The sequence below is a fragment of the Panthera tigris genome, chromosome F2, assembly GCF_018350195.1.
Source record: "Panthera tigris isolate Pti1 chromosome F2, P.tigris_Pti1_mat1.1, whole genome shotgun sequence".
Lineage (NCBI taxonomy): Eukaryota > Metazoa > Chordata > Mammalia > Carnivora > Felidae > Panthera > Panthera tigris.
This window is the reverse complement of record NC_056676.1, coordinates 24,052,482-24,074,412: the sequence shown is the minus strand read 5'-3', so window position 1 is coordinate 24,074,412 and position 21,931 is coordinate 24,052,482. Positions and strand designations below refer to the sequence as shown.

The following is a 21,931-nucleotide window of genomic DNA, read 5'->3' as shown; positions in this document are numbered from 1 at the left end:
ATATTTCTCAGGCAGCATTCAATTAGGGAACTATGAGGAAAAGAAAGGAACCATTTTATATCATGTAAATGCTAAGCAGAAATGTTCTAGTAGGCATTTCACACCCAAGTACATAAGCGGTTAATCTTATTAAAATAATGAGTGTGATTCATATGCATTTAAAATTAATACTAAGGTCAGATGAGGAGCTCTGAGTGTAAAGCCCAGGGTTTTCTCCAGTCCACTCCCCCAGTAACTCCCTAGTCTCTTCCCAAGTTTCTCATACAGGAAGATATGTGGGCAATGGCCACAAGTAGTCAAATGTAATGTTTACTAAGGGGACAGGCAGCCATGAATTGTGTTGGAGGCACCTGGCAGTTGCCTTCTACCGCTCTTCACTATACAGACTTCATTTTCCCTCTTGTCCTTCTCCCTGTTCCCTTTGTGTTACTTATTTCTGCCTGAAGCTAACAGTGATCATATGACGTGCTGCTGTGCCCCTGCCACTATCTGAACTGGTTTAAAACAAAGGTGATCTCTGAATTTCCAGTGGAAAATGTTGCTAACTACTCAACACTCAGCACATCCAGATAGTCTCAAATGAACAGCTATGGGCAATCACAGGCTATTACTGTCTGCTTATAGTAAGAACCTTCTCCCCCAAAATAATTCAGAACTTGAACTGACATTTTGAGTTGAAGGTCTGATTCTCTGTCACATTTACGTTATCTTGACCTTGCACACTTTAAGGATGGATTAGTTCAGGTTTTCAAATAAGTGACCTCAAAGTTACCAGCCCACAAAAACACTTTCATTATCTCCTCTCCCCACATAAACTATCCAAAGAGTAAAGTAAATTATGCTTTTTACTAATTGCCCAGGGTCATTCTCCACTGGGCCTGGAAGAGTGGACAAGGGTCTAGTTGAATAGCTGGATGAGTTGCCACCATGAGATCCCTACAAGCCTAGAAATAATTTGGTCTGGGTCTAAGTGCTAATATCATGCTGCCAAGTCTCTTTCTGAAAAGCATAAAAGCAAAATATCCCATTCCTGCGAGCAAACCAACCACAAGGGTGGTGCCAAGAACTTTTGGGGCCCTTTTCTTGGCCACCCGGAATGCTGTTGGCAGCACTGCAGAGATTAATATATTGTTGACATGTCCTAAAACCTTGTTAAATGTTTTTCTCTTCAAGACACGTTCGTAATAGGTTTCCAAGTTTGGTCGCTTTCCATTTCCCCAGTTTCTCCTCGCAAACCCCAGGAACTTCAGCCGATGCAATGTGACAGCGAGTGAAACGTCTGCCAGGGTGAAGGATTCTCCGCAGAGCCAAGGCTGGCGGCCCTCTTCTAATCAGAGAAAGGGACACGGAGAGTTAGGGGCAAGTGCTGTACAGAGAGACTCTGGCTGGCATCTTTTATCTCGGTCTTGAGGGCGAGTGTGAGTACAGCAAACGATGAAGGCCATGGTACGTTTTCTTGACAATCGAACTCAGCAAGTAATTGTATCCTAAAACAAAGCCCATGCCAATGTATCCCAAGCTAAGGGAAATTTGCTTGATATCTGTCAGTCACCTACATCCCTGGGTCAAACTAGAGCCATTTGAGCTCAAAGCCTTTCATTTTCAAAAGGATTCTGAGGAAGTGAGAGCCTCCAACCCAGAGGAGTCAACAGATCTTTCTTCCTGGTTTAGGAAAACAGCAGAAAAGCTTTAGAAACACCCATAAAATTGGGCCTGAAATGTCACTCAAGTGACTGCTGCTCCTAGTTACTTATATAAAGCAGAAGTTCCTATTGGGAAGCAACTTTCACATAACATGGTCTTCAACTTTGTTGCCAATTAGAATGGCACAAATGGTCCATGTGCATGTACCTGGGCAATGGCTTGGTGATGCACTTAAGCCCCAAAGTACAATACACGGATGCTCACCAGCCAACCTGCAGATATACACAGGCCAGGACCTGTTTTATACTCCAGATTGGAAGTACTGTCCCTGCCCAGAAACTAGAGGGACCATTCAAGCAACTACTCAGGTTATTCAACCAAATGAACTACTGTAATTACAAATGTGTGAAATGGGCTAAGTAGGAATCTCCCAGCTATAACTTCAAATTATGCGGAAAAATCCCCCACCAGTCACATTTCACATATACACAGACTGGAATACCATGAGATGCCTGGGTTTTGCTGAGTTCAGTACTATTGTTGCCATGATAATTTAAACTGCCCATGAATAAAAATAATAAAAACAGATTACAGGATGTTTTTGGCAAAATCTAAAAGTATTCCCATAAATAGCCTGGTGTCCAGCAAAAGAGAAAAAAAAAACCCACAAATGAGAACCTACCTGGAGTTTCTTCATTTCTTCTTTGCAACTCAGTTTCAACCTGATCCAAGACTTTCTCCAATTCATCAAGAATTTTCTTCAAATATTTGACATTGTCATGGTCAAGAAGCTTTGACTAATTAGCAAAAATAACAAAAGAGGTTATTGATGCCTGCAAAAAAGCAATCAATATAGAGCAAAGCAGATATAAACTCTTCCAGAGCTGGAGTCTATTTATTTGAGACAATGAGAAGATACAGAATAATGTTAAAGCAAAAGCAAACTTGAGGGAAAATACTCTGGCTTGGAGAATACTCCACGGGCCAGATCCAATGCTCACTGGCAACCCCTGTGGGACCAGTGGACCAGAAATGGCAAGGAATATGAGGGGCACAAAGGGACTCCTCTCAACCCCAACTAATGAATGGAACTTCAGCAGCTTTCGAGGAATGAAGGACTGAAGGGTCAGGCACGAGGAATGCAGAGAATTAAGAAGAGTGGGTTCCTGAGAAACGGGAACTCTTGCACTTTTGGTGGGAATGCAAACTGGTGCAGCCACTCTGGAAAACAGTGTGGAGGTTCCTCAAAAAATTAAAACTAGATCTACCCTATGACCCAGCAATAGCACTGCTAAAATTTACCCAAGGGATACAGGAGTGCTGATGCATAGGGGCACTTGTACCCTAACGTTTATAGCAGCACTTTCAACAATAGCCAAATTATGGAAAGAGCCTAAATTTCCGTCAACTGATGAATGGATAAAGAAATTGTGGTTTATACATACAATGGAATACTATATGGCAACGAGAGAGAATGAAATATGGCCTTTTGTAGCAATGTGGATGGAACTGGAGGGTGTTATGCTAAGTGAAATAAGTCATACAGAGAAAGACAGATACCATATGGTTTCAGTCTTAGGTAGATCCTGAGAAACTTAACAGAAGACCATGGGGGAGGGGAAGGAAAAAAAAAAAACTTAGGCAAACCATAAGAGACTCTTAAAAAAGAATAAACTGAGAGTTGATGGGGGGTGGTAGGGAAGGGGAAGTGGATGATGGGCATTGAGGAGGGCAACTGTTGGGATGAGCACTGGGTGTTGTATGGAAACCAATTTGACAATAAATTTCATTAAAAATAAATAAAGGCAAAGATAATTCTATCAAAAAAATTCTCTTCTTTCAAAGAGTGGAAAGTAAGGGGTGCTGTGTATGAAGTCATTTCCTTTGAGAAGCTCCCTTAGCTAAGATAAGATGACGGAAGATGGGAGGTTGAGGAGGGCGAAGAGTGTTGATGTTGGCTACATTTTTAATGTGCGAGAAGCGTGCATGTATTCTTGGACCATGAGGAAAGAATCACTAGAGAGAGAAAGGCTGACTGTAACTGATGAATCAAAGCCCACAGCCTCCTTAGGAGGCAGGCAAGTCAAAATGGATTAACTGAAAATGGATTAAAGCCTTGAACATAAGATTTAAAACTAGAAAGCTCCTAGAAGGAAACATAGGTGGTAAACTCCTTGACAGGTCTTGGCAATAATTTTATGAATCTGACACCAAAAACAAAAGACACAAAAGCAAAAGTAAACAAGTGGGACAGCATCTAACTAAAAAGTTTCTGCACAACAGAGAAAACCATCAATAAAATGAAAAGGCAGACTATTAAATGGGGGAAAATACTTGCAAATTACACGTATGATAAGGGCTAACGTGCAAAATATATCAAGAACTCCTAAACACAATAACAAAACAAACTCTGATTTTAAAACGTGCAGAGGATCTGAACAGACACTTTTCCAAAGAAGACATACAGATGGCCAACAGGTACATAAAAAGATGCTCAACATCACTAATTATCAGGGAAATGCAAATCAAAACCACAAGATACCACCTCACACCCATTAGAATGGCTATTATCAAAAAGGCAAGTAGTAAGTGGTGGGAATGTAAACTGGTACAGCCATTATGGAAAACAGAATAGAGGTTCCTCAAAAAATTAAAAACAGAACCACCAGGTGATCCAGCAATTCTACTTCTGGGTATTTATCAAAAAAAAAAAAAAATGAAAACACTAACTTGAAAAGATGTATGCACCCCAGGTTCTTTGCAACTTCATTTACAATATCCAAGATATGGAAACAACCTAAGTGTCCATCCATGGATGAATGAATAGATGTGGTATATACACACAATGCAGTATTATTCAAGCATAAAAAATGAAATTTTGCCATTTTCAATAACATAAATGGACCTCAAGGGCATTATGCTAAGTAAAATAGGTCAGACAGAGAAAGACAAATACTGTGGGATCTCTCTTATATGTGATATCTAAAAGCAACAACAACAACAAGACAAAACACCAAGCTCACAGAGACAGAGAACAGATTGATGGTTGCCAGAGGTGGAGGTTAGAGGAGGAAGAAATGGGTGAAAGATAAAAAGAAAAAAAAAAATGAGGGAGGGGAGTATACATAGAATAAGCTTGCCAATTGCCTTATTGGTATTAAAAAACAAAAGTCAAAGGTCTAGCTAAGTGGAATACCTGAAGTGACAGATTCCCAGTACATATTATGAACTTGCTTTTTACGTTTTATAACTTTCCTTGGCAACCAGCATGGGCAATACCTGCCTTTTTATAGGCAACCGTCATTAGGTTTGAATATAACAAAGAAAACTTCTTTCTAAAAGCAGAGCATAAGCCAAAGGTAACATGCACAGGTGACCTGCAATATTTAAGTGAAGATGTTCTAGAAATAGTGATACTTTACCAAAAGTGGAACATTTAATACAAACAGTGGATGTCAATTGAGGACAGCCTGGCTTACTCACTTTAAGTCGCTTCTGTTTTGCGATGTATGCCTCTTGTAAATCTGGGTTTTCTTCAGCAAGTTTTTTCAGTTCAGATTCTGTGTTACCAATTTGGCCTGAGAACAAAATCATTTTTGAAATAGTAAGTTATTTCCTCCCTTCTACACAAGAAACAAGGAGAAACTGGGAAACTCCATGGTAAGAACATGAGCTCTGGGATTCACCCCCTCCCTCTGCCATGGCCTTACCCTCTCTGTGCCTCAGTTTTCTCAAATGCAAGAAAATGCTTCAGTTTTAATTTCAGTTTTCTCAAATGCTTCTCAGAGCATCTGCTGCATAGGCTAAGGATTAAATGTGAGACACCCAGGAAAGCACTCAGAGCAAGGCCAGCACATTAGAAGTGCTCAGTGCTCAGTAGTTGTTCTATCTTTCAATACCTTTCAAGTTTTCTATAATGGATTTCTATATGAAGGGAAGGCAAAAGACTCATTTGAAAAAATATTAACTCTAAATGATGGAATTATAGTCATAACACTTGTTTCAAATCATATAATGAGTATTTATGTAGGGAAGGAGGAGGAACAAGAAGGTAAAGTGGGAAGAGGAAAAGGAGGACGGGGAAAGAAGAGGAGAAAAAGGTGGAAAAGTACAAAACGAAAGAAAAGTAACATTAAAAGAATTATAAAGGTGAGATATGATGTAATGGAAAGAATGTAGTTTCTGGAATTAGAAGATCTGCATTTGAGTGTTTCTAGTCAAACATCCCCAGAGTCCGACCACAGCCACCTTCCCTTACTTTCCTATCCCAGTCACATGTGCCATAGAGCACATCTCCTTCTCCACATCCCATGCACTGACCATACTCTGTCCTCAGAAAAGGAGAGAGCTGGTTATCACAACACAAATCAATCCCAAATCATTGAATTTAGAGGTAGAATAATGGTTACACAGCCTGTAGTCTGGCTCCCTCACGTAATGAAACAAGAATTAAGGACAAGAAATGTGAACTCAGTTCCCCTTAATCCCCAGCAGTTTCCAGATTTCATGATTCTTAGTCCACATGTCTGTTAGAACATGTTATGTTCTTTTCTTTTCCACAGGCCTCTGAGTTTTATCCAAACATGGCCCTCAAGACTAGGAGCTGGAAAATCAGCTCCTATAGATAATAAAAGTCCAGCTGAACAGCTGAAGCACATATTAATCTAGTGCATGGACCAATCTGTAACATGAGCATCCATGCAACAAACTCAACAACCCTGTGCCCAGGTCTTCATGAGATGTGCCAGGTCTCAAAAACGAATTAAAAGAAACTTGAGATAGAATTCCAAGTCTTTAAGATCATTACATACTGCGAATCCTTGTGGTTGCATAAGCTGGGATCATGGAGTCCACAGTTAGCTCAGGATGTAAAATGCAGCCATGTGTATAGGCATCCATTGGCAATGAGTCAAGAAGTTCTCGATAATGTTGCACCCGTGGATAATACATGCTTCCCTTATCAGGCATTAACCTGGGTGTTTTTTCTAAAAACATATATACAAACATTGAAGAAAAAGTTACAAATGAGATGTTACATCCAAAAGCAAAATCAAAAACCCAAATCTCCTCATCAATGTTTTCAATATTATATCAAGGCATTTAAAAGATGGTATCTCCCCCACCCAGATATTCAAAATTTGAAATGGGCAGATGTACGAGGCTGGATCCCAAACAATGATCACACTGCAGTTCTCTCACTTCTCTACCTTACAAATTGCTACTCAACCCTCAAGGTCCAGTTATTTATGCCAACTCCTCTGTGGAACATTCCCTAACATCCTACAACCACCAATATCTGATTGGGTCAAATGTACCTCCTCGGTACATGCAAAATACCTTGTACGTATACCTTCATAGCCTTATCACCTTAGTTGTTTGTATCTTTTTGACCCATGAGCTTCTTCAGGGCAGGGAGCCTATGACCTAGGGTATACCACAGTGTCCATTATACTTTAGGCCATTGATAGAGGTTGGTTAGGTGAATGAAAGACCATTATGGAAAGATAAACAAGGACCACTCTTTCTGAGGTTCCAATTAATACCAAGAGTAGCCCTGCTGATGCTAGGTGAATGTGAATTGACAATCTTCACAGAATTCACCATGAATTTCTAGTATTTTATCTCTAGAAAGTGGGTTCTGCATGAATCCTCATGTGCTGGTTAAACTCTAGACTACTTGAAGGCAGGGACCATGTACTGTTCTCTGTTGAGTTCCCAGTGCCTAATATAATGTTTGGCTCATAGTAGATGTTCAGTAAGTTTCAACTAATGAACATATTCCCAAATTTCTAGTTGCTATAGAATGTTTGAGCTGGAGAAGCTCTGCAGCAGTTAACAAAGACACTGAGACATAGAGGCTGAGGCATTCTCCCCAAGATCCCACAGCTAATTAAAGGCAGAACAACAACTAAAGTCAGTAAGTCCTAATGCAGTGCTCTGTCTTATAACATTATTGTAACATCTCTAAAGGGTTCACAATTCACAGATTATCTAAAAAGAATAAATATGAACCAAATGATCCAAAGATCAGGGCTATGTCCCTTTAGAATCACTTCTTACTTTTGACCCTGACACAGGCCCTGAAAAATGCCAACAAGCTTATTCCAACAAGTAAAAAGAACAGCCTCAATTTTATTAATTTATTTCTTAGTTTGGGTTATTTAATTTAGAATCCTTTTGAGCACCCCACACTCATTTATAAGTGTTGACAATTCAGAGTTGGTTGCAGAGCATTTCAGACAAGATCTCATAATGCCATAATCCAAGTGGAACAAGTTTTTTAAGCCAACAGACTATTTCTGACTCTCTAAGAAAAAATAAGATGGATTACTCCTCAAACCAGCAAATATCTAATTCCCTGCTGGGAAGTCCAACTCCGAAATCTACATTGGAATAACTGAGAATGAAGTGTCAGCCACATACTGCTTGTCAACAGTGAATTTACCCAACTAGAGCACACTTCCTTGGTGATCTTTGAGGATTTCAGTTTATCAGTAAGATCCCAACCAATGCATGGTAGAAATTTCCATAAGGACAACAGACTGGAGTCCTTCTCAGGCCCTTGAAATACTAAAGAGTTCTTAACCTAATGTCCTTAAGTGCATACAAGACATAGGATTGCAAAGGAAATTGATTATATTGAAATATATTTATCAAATTATTTTTAAATTATAAAACATTAGTATGGGTGCCTTTTTTTAACACATTAACAATATCTAGAAGCAGGTCTAATAACTACCATAATTTCAAAGTAATTATGAGCATAAGTTATTTTTAAGATATCTACAATAACTTGATATGCTATGAACATACCTGTGATTTCTATTGGTAACAAAGTCACAGGCACTCCTGATCAATTGCTGTGGTTTATCCCTACACTAGAAATGAAAGGAAGTAATGTTTCTGTTGGAAATTAGTGAAAATAAAGATATAATAATTTTTCTCCTCTAGGATCTCAAATCTCCTGAATGCTATTCATAGACCACTAAGGGCAACAGTTCTCAAAGCGTGGTCTAAGAATCCCTGGGCTTCCCCAAGACACCCTCAGGGGGTCCACAAAGTCAAAGCTACTTTCATAGTAATACTACAATGTTAATTGGTTTTTCACTCCTATTCTCTCTCAAGGATACAGCAGAGTTTTCCAGAGGCTACAGGACATGTGATGGCTCCATCACTCTGACAGTTAATGAGGTGTGGGCTTATGTATTTGCGTGTTTCAAATTTTTCTCAGTTTTAATTTCTAATTTGGTAAATGTTGATAGATACAGCCCACAGAAACTAAAGCTCTCCAGTGTTCTCCATAACTTTTATGATAAAGGGGCCTGGAAACCAAACAGTTTAAGAACCACTGCTCTGAGGGTCCAAAAACCTCAAGTTAATAACCAAAAATGGTACAGCATTTTAAAATGCTTACAAGTGGTTAAATTTATGGCCAGTGGCTCAGGCTACTTTCTGGTGCCAGGCCTGGGGCATGTCTTCAGAAGAGCATACCACTTCCTTCTGGGAAAGTGAATAAAAGCAGGAAAAACACTGTCTAGTAATTGCTTTCTGGGGAAGTTCCATCTGCCTATGCCTGAGTTCTCAAAGGAATATAAATGTTTAAATCCATGAAAATAAGTTTCTTCTACTCAAGGCACCATTACAATACAACTATCTCCTCTAACACTTTGTCAGACCATAAAATATCCACTGAACCAAAGCTCTCATCCAGCCTCACGGTCTCTCTTCCAGGACCTCCAGAGCAACACCTGCCATGTGTTGGTCATTGTCCTCCTCAACACCAAAGCACAATAGTGTCCACTGCCTCTGGAAACAGAGTTTTTCAAAAAGCAATTGGGAATTTCCTTTTAATTATACAGATCTTCCCTCTCACTCTCATTCTATTTTATTTTTCAATCCTTCCATAAAGCATTTGTGTTAGAACACTAAAAGGAGAAGAAGAAGAAAAGGGATCACCTGGCTAGCTTAGAGCTATGCAATTCTTGATCTTGGGGTCATGAGATTAAGCCCCACGTTGGGTGTAGGGATTAAATAAATAAATAAATAAATAAATAAATAAATAAATAAATAAATAAAAACTGTTCTTGCTATTCTACCTCAGTCAGGAGCGAAAAAGCAAAAGCAATAGAAGGCCTAAAGGGGCAGGGCAAGGAATCAGGGGACTTTTAAGAAGCAGGCATTGAAAAGAGTTTCCAGCATTAGGGAATAGGGTTGCTGTACTGGAAACCAGGATTAGTGACTAAGCTGGAAGAAAAAATAAGAATAAATGAATAAATTGGCAGAAGACCTGACTTCCTAGAAGAACTGAGTAGGGGACAAAGGCAGGTCTTGTATTGCACCAAAATTTTGGCAGCAAATTAGAAACAGACGGGTAGACACAAAGCAGAAATATGAGATAACGAGAGAAAAACATAGTTTTTTAAAACCAGAAAGAAAAGACACAATGCAAGTGTTCTGCAGCTATTTAACAGGGACAAACAGTTCCCCACATTCTCAAGTCCCTATACTGCCTTGTAGAAAAACCATGGCCTTGAGCCATTAAAAAAAAAAATTACATTGTCTATATTACATTGTTTACCCAAGAGCAAAAATTTAAAAGAATTTAGGGTCTTACAGGCTAAGCTTCCATTATTTTACTACATTGACTGCTCTGATTTCCTACGTTCCCCAGTGATGGCAGACAAAGAAGGCATAATTATGTCTTGTTTTCAAGAAAGACTTCCCCCTAGGTCTATTTGAATAATTTTCAGTTCTTACTTACTATTAGTAGTTCAATGAAAACAGACCTCATTTCTATCTTTACTCCTTTGCTGATTTTTTAATTTTACTTAGTAGATCACTTTGTGATGACATCGATATATAAGAAGGTATGCATCATGTAGCAGAAAAAAAACTGTACCCTTCAACTAGTCAAACACCAGGCTATTAAAAAAATATAATAATGTAAATAAGTTATAACCTGAGGCAAAAGTTATGGTTACAAACTGACTACAATTCAAAGCTGTTACAACTTTGCAATGAGAACAATCAAATCTAAACACAGATGAGGAAAAAATACATAATGTCAAATTACAGAAGTTCACTATATGCAGTCATGATCTGCTGAGACAAAGACAAATTTATACCATCATTTTCACTAAGCTTTATACCTTAAATGTTTAACTTCTCTTTATTGGTATTTAAGGCTTTTAACAGAAACATTTGTAATTGGGAGCAAAACTCCTTTATCAGACAGTTTGTTCCAATTATTGTTTGCACATAATATAGAACCAGAGTCTCTGCATTTTGACACCCCTACCTGTCCACTGAAATTGGACAAATCAAAGAGGGGAGAAGAAGTTACTTTTTAAAGCCACTTTCGTTGGCACAATCATGAGTTTTAAAAGGTTCATTTTCTTTTCCTTACCACATATTTTCTCCACACTTGGTTAGAACCTTTGTGCTACTCTACAATTTCAGTAGATGTGCTAAAATACATATAAAGTAATTCAACTATTTATGAGAGGCTTTTATTAATATACAAAAATATTGTATAATTGGAATAATCGGAAACCCTTACATAAATAACTTTTTAATGTAACGGTGACTTCAGAATTAATGTTCTTTTTAAAAATCTGAGTTGATATTCAATAGATATTGACAAAGATTTTATCTACAAAATATATTTCCTAATGAGACTTATAAACAATATTTTAATATCATACCAGAATACTTTATTTCCAAACCAAATTCCATTTCCTAAGAATAAATGATGTATATACAGACCTAAGGTATCGGATATGATCTTCAGAGAACTGTTCTATATTAAATTACCAAAATTCGATATCACCATATGAGATCCTTGATTCCAAGTTACCACTGAGTCATTTGGCAATAATAAATAGTAATGTTCTAGTATTTTGTAGTTATTTCATACTCATTTTTTCAAGTTATCTAGAGGTCAGATTAAATTCACTGAATGAGGTTATGAACAGTATTAGAAATATCCAGATTTTTAAATCTATATTAATAGTGCATATATTCAATTGTTATGTCCACTGTTCCTGAGTTTCCCTAGTTTGCTTCATATCATGCCTTACCTAGTTTAATGAATTTCATGCTTTAATATATCTACTCTTCTTTACATGCACAAAGAGAAATAGGCGTCATGTACATGAAAAAGTCTGTAAAAGTGAGTAGTAATAGCACACGCATGTAGTAAAGACAGGTTTGGTATTATTTTCAAGTTTATAGAATGAAACTATCTTTTTAGATTAGTAAGATTCCAATGATTAGGAATCTTTGAAATATTCCAGGTCCTTGCACCAATTAACACCCCCAAAAAATAGCTACTAAAAGAATAAAGAGATTGTTCTTCACCAGCCCTTGGTTGAGCAGCCATAACTGAATACTTCTAAATTCTTTGTTTAACCCATGTTCTGACCTCAAGAATAACACTGATATCTACATCTATAGCTTCTTTCAAAAAAAAAAAAAGCCATCATCCAATTTAGATATTAACTATTTTTAGGCTAAGACTTGAAAAAGATTGCCTTGGCTACCAGATTTCTCCCCTAATACTATTAGCTATCTAATGGACTTATCCCAAAAGCATAAGGATGTAAATAGCAATTATATACAAATGTTGAGAAATGTCTACAGGTCAGCAAGCCATCATTTTTAATACAATTTCTAGCTGGTAAGCAAATAAGATATGACAAATAACAGCAAAAGAGATACCAGTTGACTATATTCTTCAGGTGAATAAATTCACTTAGTCTCCTCTTATAATCATGGGCAACTATACATCTCATGAAATCAATTCACTCATTATTCTAAGTTGTAAATGTTCTTTTAAGTTCCACTCATAATTGAACAAAATGTTGCATATTCTGACCAGTTCACAATTTGCCATGTTCCAGATAGAACCTATACTTTTAAAACAACTTCAGATCATACCAGCCTTTTATTATTAGCTTAAATTATTGATAACTTTTTAGCAAACTAGGTCTCCCATCCTTCATTAATGCAGCTGATTTTTAAAAATAAAATGCACATACTACATTTAGTCTTGTTAAACTTCATCTTAATTATTTTTCCCTTTTATTGTTCCATGACAAACATTTCACAAGCTAGCCGTTAACTATCCCAGCTTTTGTCATCCCTTATTTCCACAATGTCTTATTCAAGTCATTTATAGAATTGTTAGGCTCAAGTCAGAGAACAGAAACCTATAAGGACATCAGTAGAGATCCCTGTCCAGGCTCACGTCTATTTTCAAAAGTGCATTTTAATCATTTTAATGATTCATTTTCATCATTCAGAAGTATTAAGCTCCTGTTAAAGAGCTTATATGAAACACTATATGAAGAACTGGGGATTCAGCTGTTAGTGAGACAGACACTGCCTCTGACCTTATGGTGTTTACTGTGGTCTACCAGTAATTGAAATAAATGTAATAAAATTATATAGGATAAATCTTTAGCTAAATGGGCAACATGTGCAAGACATTTATAAATATTCTTCAATATGGTGGTTTGAATGTACATCACTTTTATCCAGCCATATTTGGTCCTTCGTTCCACAAGGGTATCTTCTGAGACAATCTGAAGTGCTCTACTTAAACCAAGATACGTTATATCTAGAACCATGCCCAGTACACAATAGATTCTTTTTTTTTTTTTTTTTTTTTTTTTTTTTTTTAGGCGTTAAAGCCATTCTTCAGTAATGTAAAACTTACGCTGGTTCCTTTTAACGGAGATACTCAAAAGTTATATATGTGTATAGATATATATAAAATTATATATGTGTGTATATATAAGTTATTTATAGTGCTGCTTACAGCTTAATTAACACACAGTAATCTGCATTAGTGCTTCTGAAACTTTATATATGAATCACTTAAGGATCTTGTTAAAATGCAAATTGTGATTCAAGAGATCTGCAGTAGAGTTTAGGATTCTGCATTTCTAACAAGTTCCAGGTGATACCAATGCAGCTGGTCAATGGAACACACTTTAAGTAGCAAGGATTGCTAGAATTCACTTTACCCCATCCTTGACAATTAGGATAGTAATATCTGTCTTGTCTGGTTCTTTTCCTAATATCCATAAGTTCTTAATGACAAATATAAATTATCTTAATGATAATTGTGATAACCCACACATGTTTATTTTTTATTTTAATACTTTGGGATAAACTTCATTTGTAGACTACCTTTCATTTGGAGCGTCTGTGTGAATCAGTCAGTTGAGCATCCAATTCCTGGTTTCAGCTTAAGTCATCATCTTGGGGTTCATAAGATCAAGCTCTATACTTAGCATGGAGCCTGCTTAGGATTCTCTCTATCCCTTTCTCTCTGCCCCTCCCCCATTCTATCTCCCTCTCTCAGAATAAATAAACATTTAAAAAAGAATTAAATAGACTAGCCTTCATTTATATAACTGTTTTCTTGCTGTCTTCATATCTAAGGGTTTGGGGTCCCTTAATCTTCTTTTAACTCTTCCCAGTGGAGTGACTACTCTCCTGGGAAAGAGAAAAGAGTTAGGTAAGAGTTTATTGGACTTGCTTTATGTCTGCAATTGATAAAGCTCTATCACCTAATCTAAGAGGATAAACAGAGAAGTCAAGTCACCAAGGATATGCAACAAGTTAGCCACAACTTCAGACTAAGAGCTAGGATCCTTCATTGTTTATTCTATTGGTATAGCCAGAGTTAAAGTCCTTAGTTTCCATATTTTCATCTTAACATTTAGCCCACAGTGCCTTCTCCTCTGATTCCATAAGTAGTAAGAAGAAGAATTTAATATTTCCCTTCTTTGAGTAGGGCTCAGAATGTATTTCAGTTTTGTTTTTATATAATCAAAGCAAAAGAAAAATTCTAACGAACACTTTAAGAAAGCCTAATAATCATTACCATGTCGTAAAGTAACATATTTTATATTACTGAATATCTTAGAGAAGAAAGAATGCAAGAAGAGGAGGAAGAAGTGGAGAATGGCTAGCAATAGTAGTTCAAAGGATGCCAACAAGATATTTAAGTATGATTTTCCATTTATGTATCTTTTGGAGACTTTTAATGATTTAAAACAGAATTATTATACCATGATTTTGCTTTATTCACATTATAACCACTTCTCTCAAGAAATACAAATTACTTAACAGACCTGTCCATTTCCAAAAAGCTCAAGGTTGAGAAAAATTGTCTTAAATCAATTTGCCACCATTTTCAGTACTGTCCCCAGCATATAGATATAAAGAATAGGAAGTAATTATAAAGGAGAAACAGTTCATGACACTCTTTGGTTTAGGGGCGCCTGGGTGGCTCAAGTCAGTTAAGCGTCTGACTCTTGGTTTCAGCTCAGATAATGATCTCACAGTTCAAGAGTTTGGGCCTGTGTTTGGCTCTGTGCTGACAGCGTGGAGCCTGCTTAGGATTCTGTCTCCCTCTCTCCCTGCCCCTCCCCTGCTCTCTCTCTCTCTCTCTCCCTCTCTCTCTCTCTCTCTCCCTCTCTCTCTCCCTCTCTCCCTCTCTCCCTCTCTCCCTCTCTCTCTCCCTCTCTCCCTCTCTCCCTCTCTCTCTCCCTCTCTCCCTCTCTCTCTCCCTCTCTCCCTCTCTCTCTCTCTCTCCCTCTCTCCCTCTCTCTCTCCCTCTCTCTCTCCCTCTCTCTCTCCCTCTCTCTCTCCCTCTCTCTCTCTCCCTCTCTCTCAAAAATAAACTTTTTTTTTAATCTTAAAAAGAAAATAACTCTTTGGTTTACACCAATGGCCAACTCTAATTAAAACCTCCAATCAGAGTCCTAGGAAACCAAACACTTGGAATAAGAATAGGGGCAGCCCACTGTCAATCTAATTCCCTGGGGTTCCCTCTACACACTTTTAGGTCCCATACCTATTTTCCTTCTAAGTACCTCAGGCACTTTTTTAGCCTAGTAAGTTCCTTTCTCAGTTTCCAGTAATGTGGGGTTATATTCTGGTTTTATCCTGCCCAGTTAACATCAATGTAACTAGTGGCAGATGGAAAGCAACTAGATCTCGTGTAGCTTCTTTTTCAGAAGAGCACTCAGCTGAAAGCTAGGAGCCTTCTGTTCTCTCAGTTGTGCCAGTGATCAGCTATATGATCTTTGGTAAATATTCAAGATATAGTTCATCTCAAAGGATTGTCATCAGGAGCAAGCAAGATGATATACAAGTGGCAATGACTATGGGAGACAGCTGGTATAACATGAAGGTATGGATAGGAAAGACCTGCATCCCAGCCCCACTCTGCCATTAAATATCTGCATTATCTTGGGCAACCCCTTTGTTTCTCTTTCCTCATGTACAGTGGGAATAACTAGTCCATCATGCCTGTCTCAGATGGGTTCTTTTGAAGACTAACTATAACAGAATTATAAAGCACCTGACATAAGACAGGCTGTCAATAAATGATTATTACTTAAAAGCACTTTACAAAGTATTAAAATTCTTCACAAAAGATATAAATTTAAACTATAGAGCAAAGATCTCCACATATACCAACATTCTATTCTCCCCTGCCTACATTTGATTCCTCTTTTTTTCTCCTATGGTGTTTAAGGTGGAACTATTTGGTAGACTATATAAAGCTGATTTTCATAGTGTACATTTCAAATAATTATGAACTTTTACTTCGAGGCTAAAAATTCATCACCACAAACCACACACCTACAGAGGTGTTTCGGAAGTGAATTTAAAAGGAAAGTTCCAACATTAAAATTTGTAGTTTATATAAAATATTTTAAATGGAGTTACACTGGCTTACATAAATTTATGGTATTGACCTATTTTATATTTGTGTGCTTATGGAAATGGAAAAGGTTTTTAGCATGAAACCATCATCATAAAACCAAAAAAGGAAGGAAGGGAGGGAGGGAGAGAGGGAGGAAGGAAGGAGGGAGGGAAGGAAGGGAGGACATATATATTTGTGTTGAAAGTAAATCCAAGAAATCACAAATAGCCTTAACATTACCATCCAGGAAAGTCTGTTCAAGATAATCAATGATCTGAGTGGCCTCACAAATAATGTTTTCCCCGTGGATAAGGACAGGCACTTCTCCAGTTGAGTTCAAACGCATAAACCAAGGCTCATTGTGCTCACTCAGGGGCAGACTTACATCATGTTCCTCGCACTTCAATGCCTTTTCAGCAATTACCAATCGCACCTGAAAGAGTTCACACTGGTTACTACAACACATGTAGGCTTTGAATTAAATGACATCCTGGATACCATTAAGCAGACTTTCTGTGCTTCCCTTCGTTATTAATATTCTCCACATTCTTTTTAACTATTCCTAGTCTAGGAATTAACAAGTGAGATATATTCTAGCATCTTACTCAAATAAATTAGGATAATAAAATAAGGAATGAAAATAATTCTGGCTATATTTATTCCACAGTGACTCTCCATCACCACTACTACCTTTGCGTCCTAAACCTAATTATGTGTCCTCCCCAGACAAGAATCTGATATATAGATGTGCTAGGCCTTGTTGACGAGAGCGAATGCGTACCAGAAAGAGTAAAAGAAGGAACTGTAAATTATGCATGCGGTTGCATGAAGGAACTTCCCTCTGCCTCACTCCCCTAAGCCCAGGGGACAAGGCCTCCTGCCCGAATACCTAAAGTGATGCTTTTTTTTTTTTTTTTTTTTGGTCGCATCTCATGTGTGGCAAAGCCTGAGTCATACCCTTTCCATCCCAGACTGATCATCCGTGCTCGCTCGCAGCGCGCATCCCTGCCCTCAGGGAGCGCCTGCCCGGGTTAGGGCTTTAGAGGCCTACTTGCAGATGCGCTGGAGTACCCGAGACAGCCCTGAGGGAGCTGTCCCGGTGCTGAAACCCGAGCCGCGCCGCCCGCCCCAGCAGAGGCCTGTAATTACCTTTTGAGAGCTGAAAGAATGTGTCCAGTGGTACAGAATGAGCCTAACCTCCGCGTCCGACTTGCCTTCCGCCATCAAGGGCGCGCCCCCTCTCTGCTCGTCCTGCTTCCGAGCCATTTTGGGGTGCGCGAGTACAGTAGGGCCTTGCCCGTCGGCCCTTTATTTCTCCCACCCACACTGCCCCGCAAAGCGTCGTTAGTTTTTCCGAGTTGCCGCCCGGATCCGGGAAAGATGGGTTCGCGCGGACGAACAGACCACTGGGAAGTGTAGTTTCACCGGCAAGAAAGCTGCAGCGCCGCGTCCGCCGAGATGCGGGCGTGTCTGCGCGCCTGGAAGTCTCTGGCGTGTGGAAGACACATGGAAGGCGCAAGTGGATGTGTTTGGGGAAATAATCTAAAATTAGAGTCCCTGAATACTAAAGTTAGTAATGAATAATGTTGACTGCAAATTACTCATTGGTTTGGTAGGGTGGAGTAGAGGTTGCTCACGTATAAAAGCAGCAACTTCCTAGGATACTTAGGTTTCCTCTTGGAGGGTTTGTGCCCCAAGCGGAAAGGAAGCTCTGGTTGACAAAACAGGGTGAAGATCTGTGAGTTTTCATTAAAAGATGCTCTTATGGAGTCATGCAAAGGAATAATAATAAATGATAATAGATCTCATAACCAACGACGACTTAAAACAGCCTAGTTGTTAAACACAGAATTTTTAAAGCAGAACTACCCCGGTTCATGTACTGGTTTTTGAAGTGGAGGTGATAATTCTCTTTAACCCATAAGGTTCTCCTGACAAATAAGTAAATACAATGTTAAACCCTCAAAATAGCCTGACATGATGTAGACAATAATATTCACAAGTTCGGTTGCTTTATAATATCCTCTTCATAGCCAGAGTGAAAACCATAATTTTATACTAGTTATTATTGTAGATCTCTTAAAATTTGGCATAATATTAAATTAATAAAAATTCTCCATTAGCCAATGTGTTAATATGACCATAAAATGAATGTTTGTATAACTCATTCGGTAAATCCTTACTGAACACCTACTACATTCCAAGCAATGCAGTAGGCTCTGAGAATACAAAGACCCGGCACTCAAGAAATACCTGGTGGCAGAGACAACAATATCAATAGACAACACAATAGAGATGAGAACTGTCAGCCTTAGAATGAACACAAGGTTCTATAAGAAAAGAGAGGCAAGTATGCAACTCAGGTCAAAAAGGAAAGACAAAATCTCATGAGGTCTTTCCTCCCCTTTACAACACTTCACTGTTCTTTATAATTCTTTTATAATTTTTAAAGATTTTAAAATGTCTTTTTATGGATGTAAGCTATGGGTTAATAAATTAATATGTTAATTCAATATGCAAAATGACCCTTACTAAACTTGTTTTTTTTTTTTTTTAATCAGTTCACTCTTTATAGTAGAAGAGGGAAAAGTAAGACTTTGAAATGAGACAGAGTGAGGTTTAAATTCTGGCTCCACCCCTAACTTGACCTCTCCTGAGACTTCACTTTGTCATGTGTAAAATATGGATATATAAAAATATATGGCTGCTGTGGGAATTTAGTAAGAGAATGTATATAAAACACTTAGGATATTGACTGGAATATAGCGGTTGATGAAAGTATATGTGGAAACCTCCTCCGTGAGATTAAGAGGATATGATATACTTTCAAAATTTTTACAACTACCTATATAATCCTCCATTTCCATTCCTCTTCAGAAAAAAACTTCCTTTTAAATTCTTCAACTTCAGTTTCCAACAAATACTATACAGTTACCTTTCTTTAATTCACTCGCCTCACTATCTGAATAGAATCAACACTCTTGGCAGTTCTTTTGTCACTTGCTGCTGAAAGCATTCTCACAATAAATCTCAGGTTTGTCAAACACTGAGTACTTTCTCTATCATATCTTCCACAAAGCCATATAGCAAACACTGAAGGAACTGATCCATTACTGTGTGGGTGTTTAATGTTAAGTATTCATAGATGTCTTTGGGAGTACCAATGTATACATAGCTTCTGAAAGGAAATTCATACATATGCATCAGAAACCTTGAAAATGGGCATAACTTCTAACCTAGCTATTCTTCTATTTTCAGTTTAACTAAGGAAGTAACTTTTAGCAAATCCCAGCAGATGGCCCTAAAATTCTACTTTCTCTTTCGTCAGTGGTAATAGAAATTTTAGCTAAGCACATACCTGCTGAGAATAAAGACTGCATGTCCCAGGTTCCATCGCACCTAAATGTGACTTTATGACTACATTCTAATAAATGGGATGTAATGGACATCCCATAGGGCAAGTTATAGGAAGTTTTCTTAAGAAAACTGTTAGTCCTGTGCCTCTTCTTCTTTATCCCATCCTGCTTCTGGGAGGGTGAAAGCTGATTTGGACCATGAGGGGTGGGACCACATCCCAGGGATGACCAAAGCCATGAGCTGCAGGGTAATTGAGCCCCTAAGGACCTGGGAGCAGAACCAACCACCACACCAATCTCAGTCTGCAAACCTCCAATTATTAGCTAAGCCATTGTAATTTTTTGTGATTACCAGGTGCTATTGCCTTAACCCATCCTCACGAATGTATCAATCTTGTAAAATACAGATGGCTTTTATGTCTTTATGCTTCTACATATAGTAATTTTTCTATAAACAGATATGTGTTGCTTTTACCTCTTAAAGATGTGAACGTTAAAACAACATCATTAAGTAAACAAGATAAGGAAACATGGTGGTGTTTGGGGGTTTTGTTCTGTTTTAATCATGCTAGGGGTAGGAAAAAAACTGTTACATCTTTTCTCATTGATCCATAATTCCTGTTATTTTCCATCCCACTAAAATCCACTTGTAGGTTATATGAAAAATGTATTATCCATTCACTTGTTTATTCAGAGATTTGACTAAATTGTGTATATATTCTGTAGCTGTGTGTCCGTAATAATAGATCGTGGGTTCCTGGAGAACAGCAGCCAGATAAAGGTCAATTAATCTCTTCAATATGCATTGTTGATCTTGTCCCAGGAACAGTGCTAGATACAGAAGACAAGGAGTTCAAACTCATAGTCACTGGGAACTCAAGTGTGAGGAAGAGAAATGAGATTTCAACATATGTGGTAATTGCTTTGATATTTAGGAGATTATGTTAGGAATACAGACAAGGCACCTCATACAGATGGTCTTCCCAGAAGAGGTGATGATCTTTACTGTAACTAGTACCATAGTAGTGCAATTACCAGTATATCCATTGTTATGCCGCCTCTGGCTCATATAGGCTCTTGAGAGCTGATGGTTACATTTTCAGGAATTTTACAAGCTGGATGTTCAACCCAGCCATTACTAAAAATTATGTAAAATTGAACTGCATTTAAACGAATGATTTTTAAAATAAAGCTAACAAGAACTCAAAACTCCTATTTTGTTAATTATTATTTATACTCTTGATTTTATTTATGTCTCTTATATCTGTGATGGAAATCATATATAAGGGTGTGCTACAATGCATCCCTTCCTAACTCCCTGTTCAGGGATGTCATGTTAGTAACTTGAAATTAGTCATGGTAGGGGTATTGACACTACAGAAATCAGCAAGTAGTATATATAATATGTTTGGTTTTTTTTTTCAAGAAAGTTGGTTTTTAAATATTTACCAGCACACCACTGAATGCACATATTTAATATTTAATAAACTGTCTTGATGATCAGGAGAACTCTAAGTATATTTGTGAATGCATACATTTGTATATTAATTTGTACTTGGTACCTTTCCCAACCGGCTTTAGTTCTGCTTCCTTCTCCACTTCTCAGACAACCACTCCCTACTTCCTTTTCATTCCTGTCACTGTGTTTAGGGAATAAGTAGATATGCATGCATCTATCAGCCCACTTTCAAACAATGAGCACTTTCTCTAGCACATCTTCCCAGCAGCACATCTTCCCAGCAGCACAGCCATGAAACACAGTAAACACTGAGTGAATTGAATACTGCATTGGTGTTTAATACTAATAATACCTTCTAAACAAAAGGCATAATGTAGAATTTTTTTGCATTAAAGATCACAGACCACTTTCTTACAGTTTCATTTGATCCCCATCATAGCCTGTAAGGCAGCTACCGCCCCTAATTTATAATTGAGGAAATAAGGTTTAGCGACTGAGAGACTAGTCCAAAATCCTATAGTAAGTGAAAGAACTATAACTCAAATGTGACTTTTCTGACTACTCATCAAGGTATTATTTTCTACTACATTATGCTAGCTTTAAGCCAAAGTTGTGGACTTTCAAGCTTTACACAGCCTGTGATAGACTTTGAGGAAAATACAGTCACCTTCTTGAAGATTAGCCCCACAGTTATACATACTTCTATTAAAGCATAAACTGTCATATTAAATTACTGTTTACATA

The 21,931-nt window shown here is 37.8% G+C and overlaps 1 protein-coding gene across 5 annotated transcripts; it reads right to left on the bottom strand.

Moving 5' to 3' along the window:
• Positions 1 to 477: 477 nt before the first annotated feature.
• On the bottom strand, positions 478 to 17,638 carry GDAP1 (ganglioside induced differentiation associated protein 1). Of its 5 annotated transcripts, none has more exons than XM_042973173.1 (6): positions 17,522 to 17,638; positions 16,613 to 16,805; positions 6,456 to 6,629; positions 5,128 to 5,222; positions 2,313 to 2,441; positions 478 to 1,313 (listed from the first exon to the last, which is right to left on the bottom strand). In XM_042973173.1, the coding sequence occupies exons 1-6, from the start codon at positions 17,636 to 17,638 to the stop codon at positions 945 to 947; spliced, it is 1,077 nt and encodes a 358-aa protein (XP_042829107.1). In that variant the 3' UTR covers positions 478 to 944. The 5 variants fall into 5 exon arrangements, with proteins under 5 accessions (XP_042829107.1, XP_007080412.1, XP_042829108.1 ...); XM_007080350.3 differs by having other exon boundaries at positions 478 to 1,327; positions 2,327 to 2,441; XM_042973174.1 differs by lacking the exon at positions 6,456 to 6,629 and having other exon boundaries at positions 478 to 1,327; positions 2,327 to 2,441.
• Between the last annotated feature and the right edge of the window lie 4,293 nt (positions 17,639 to 21,931).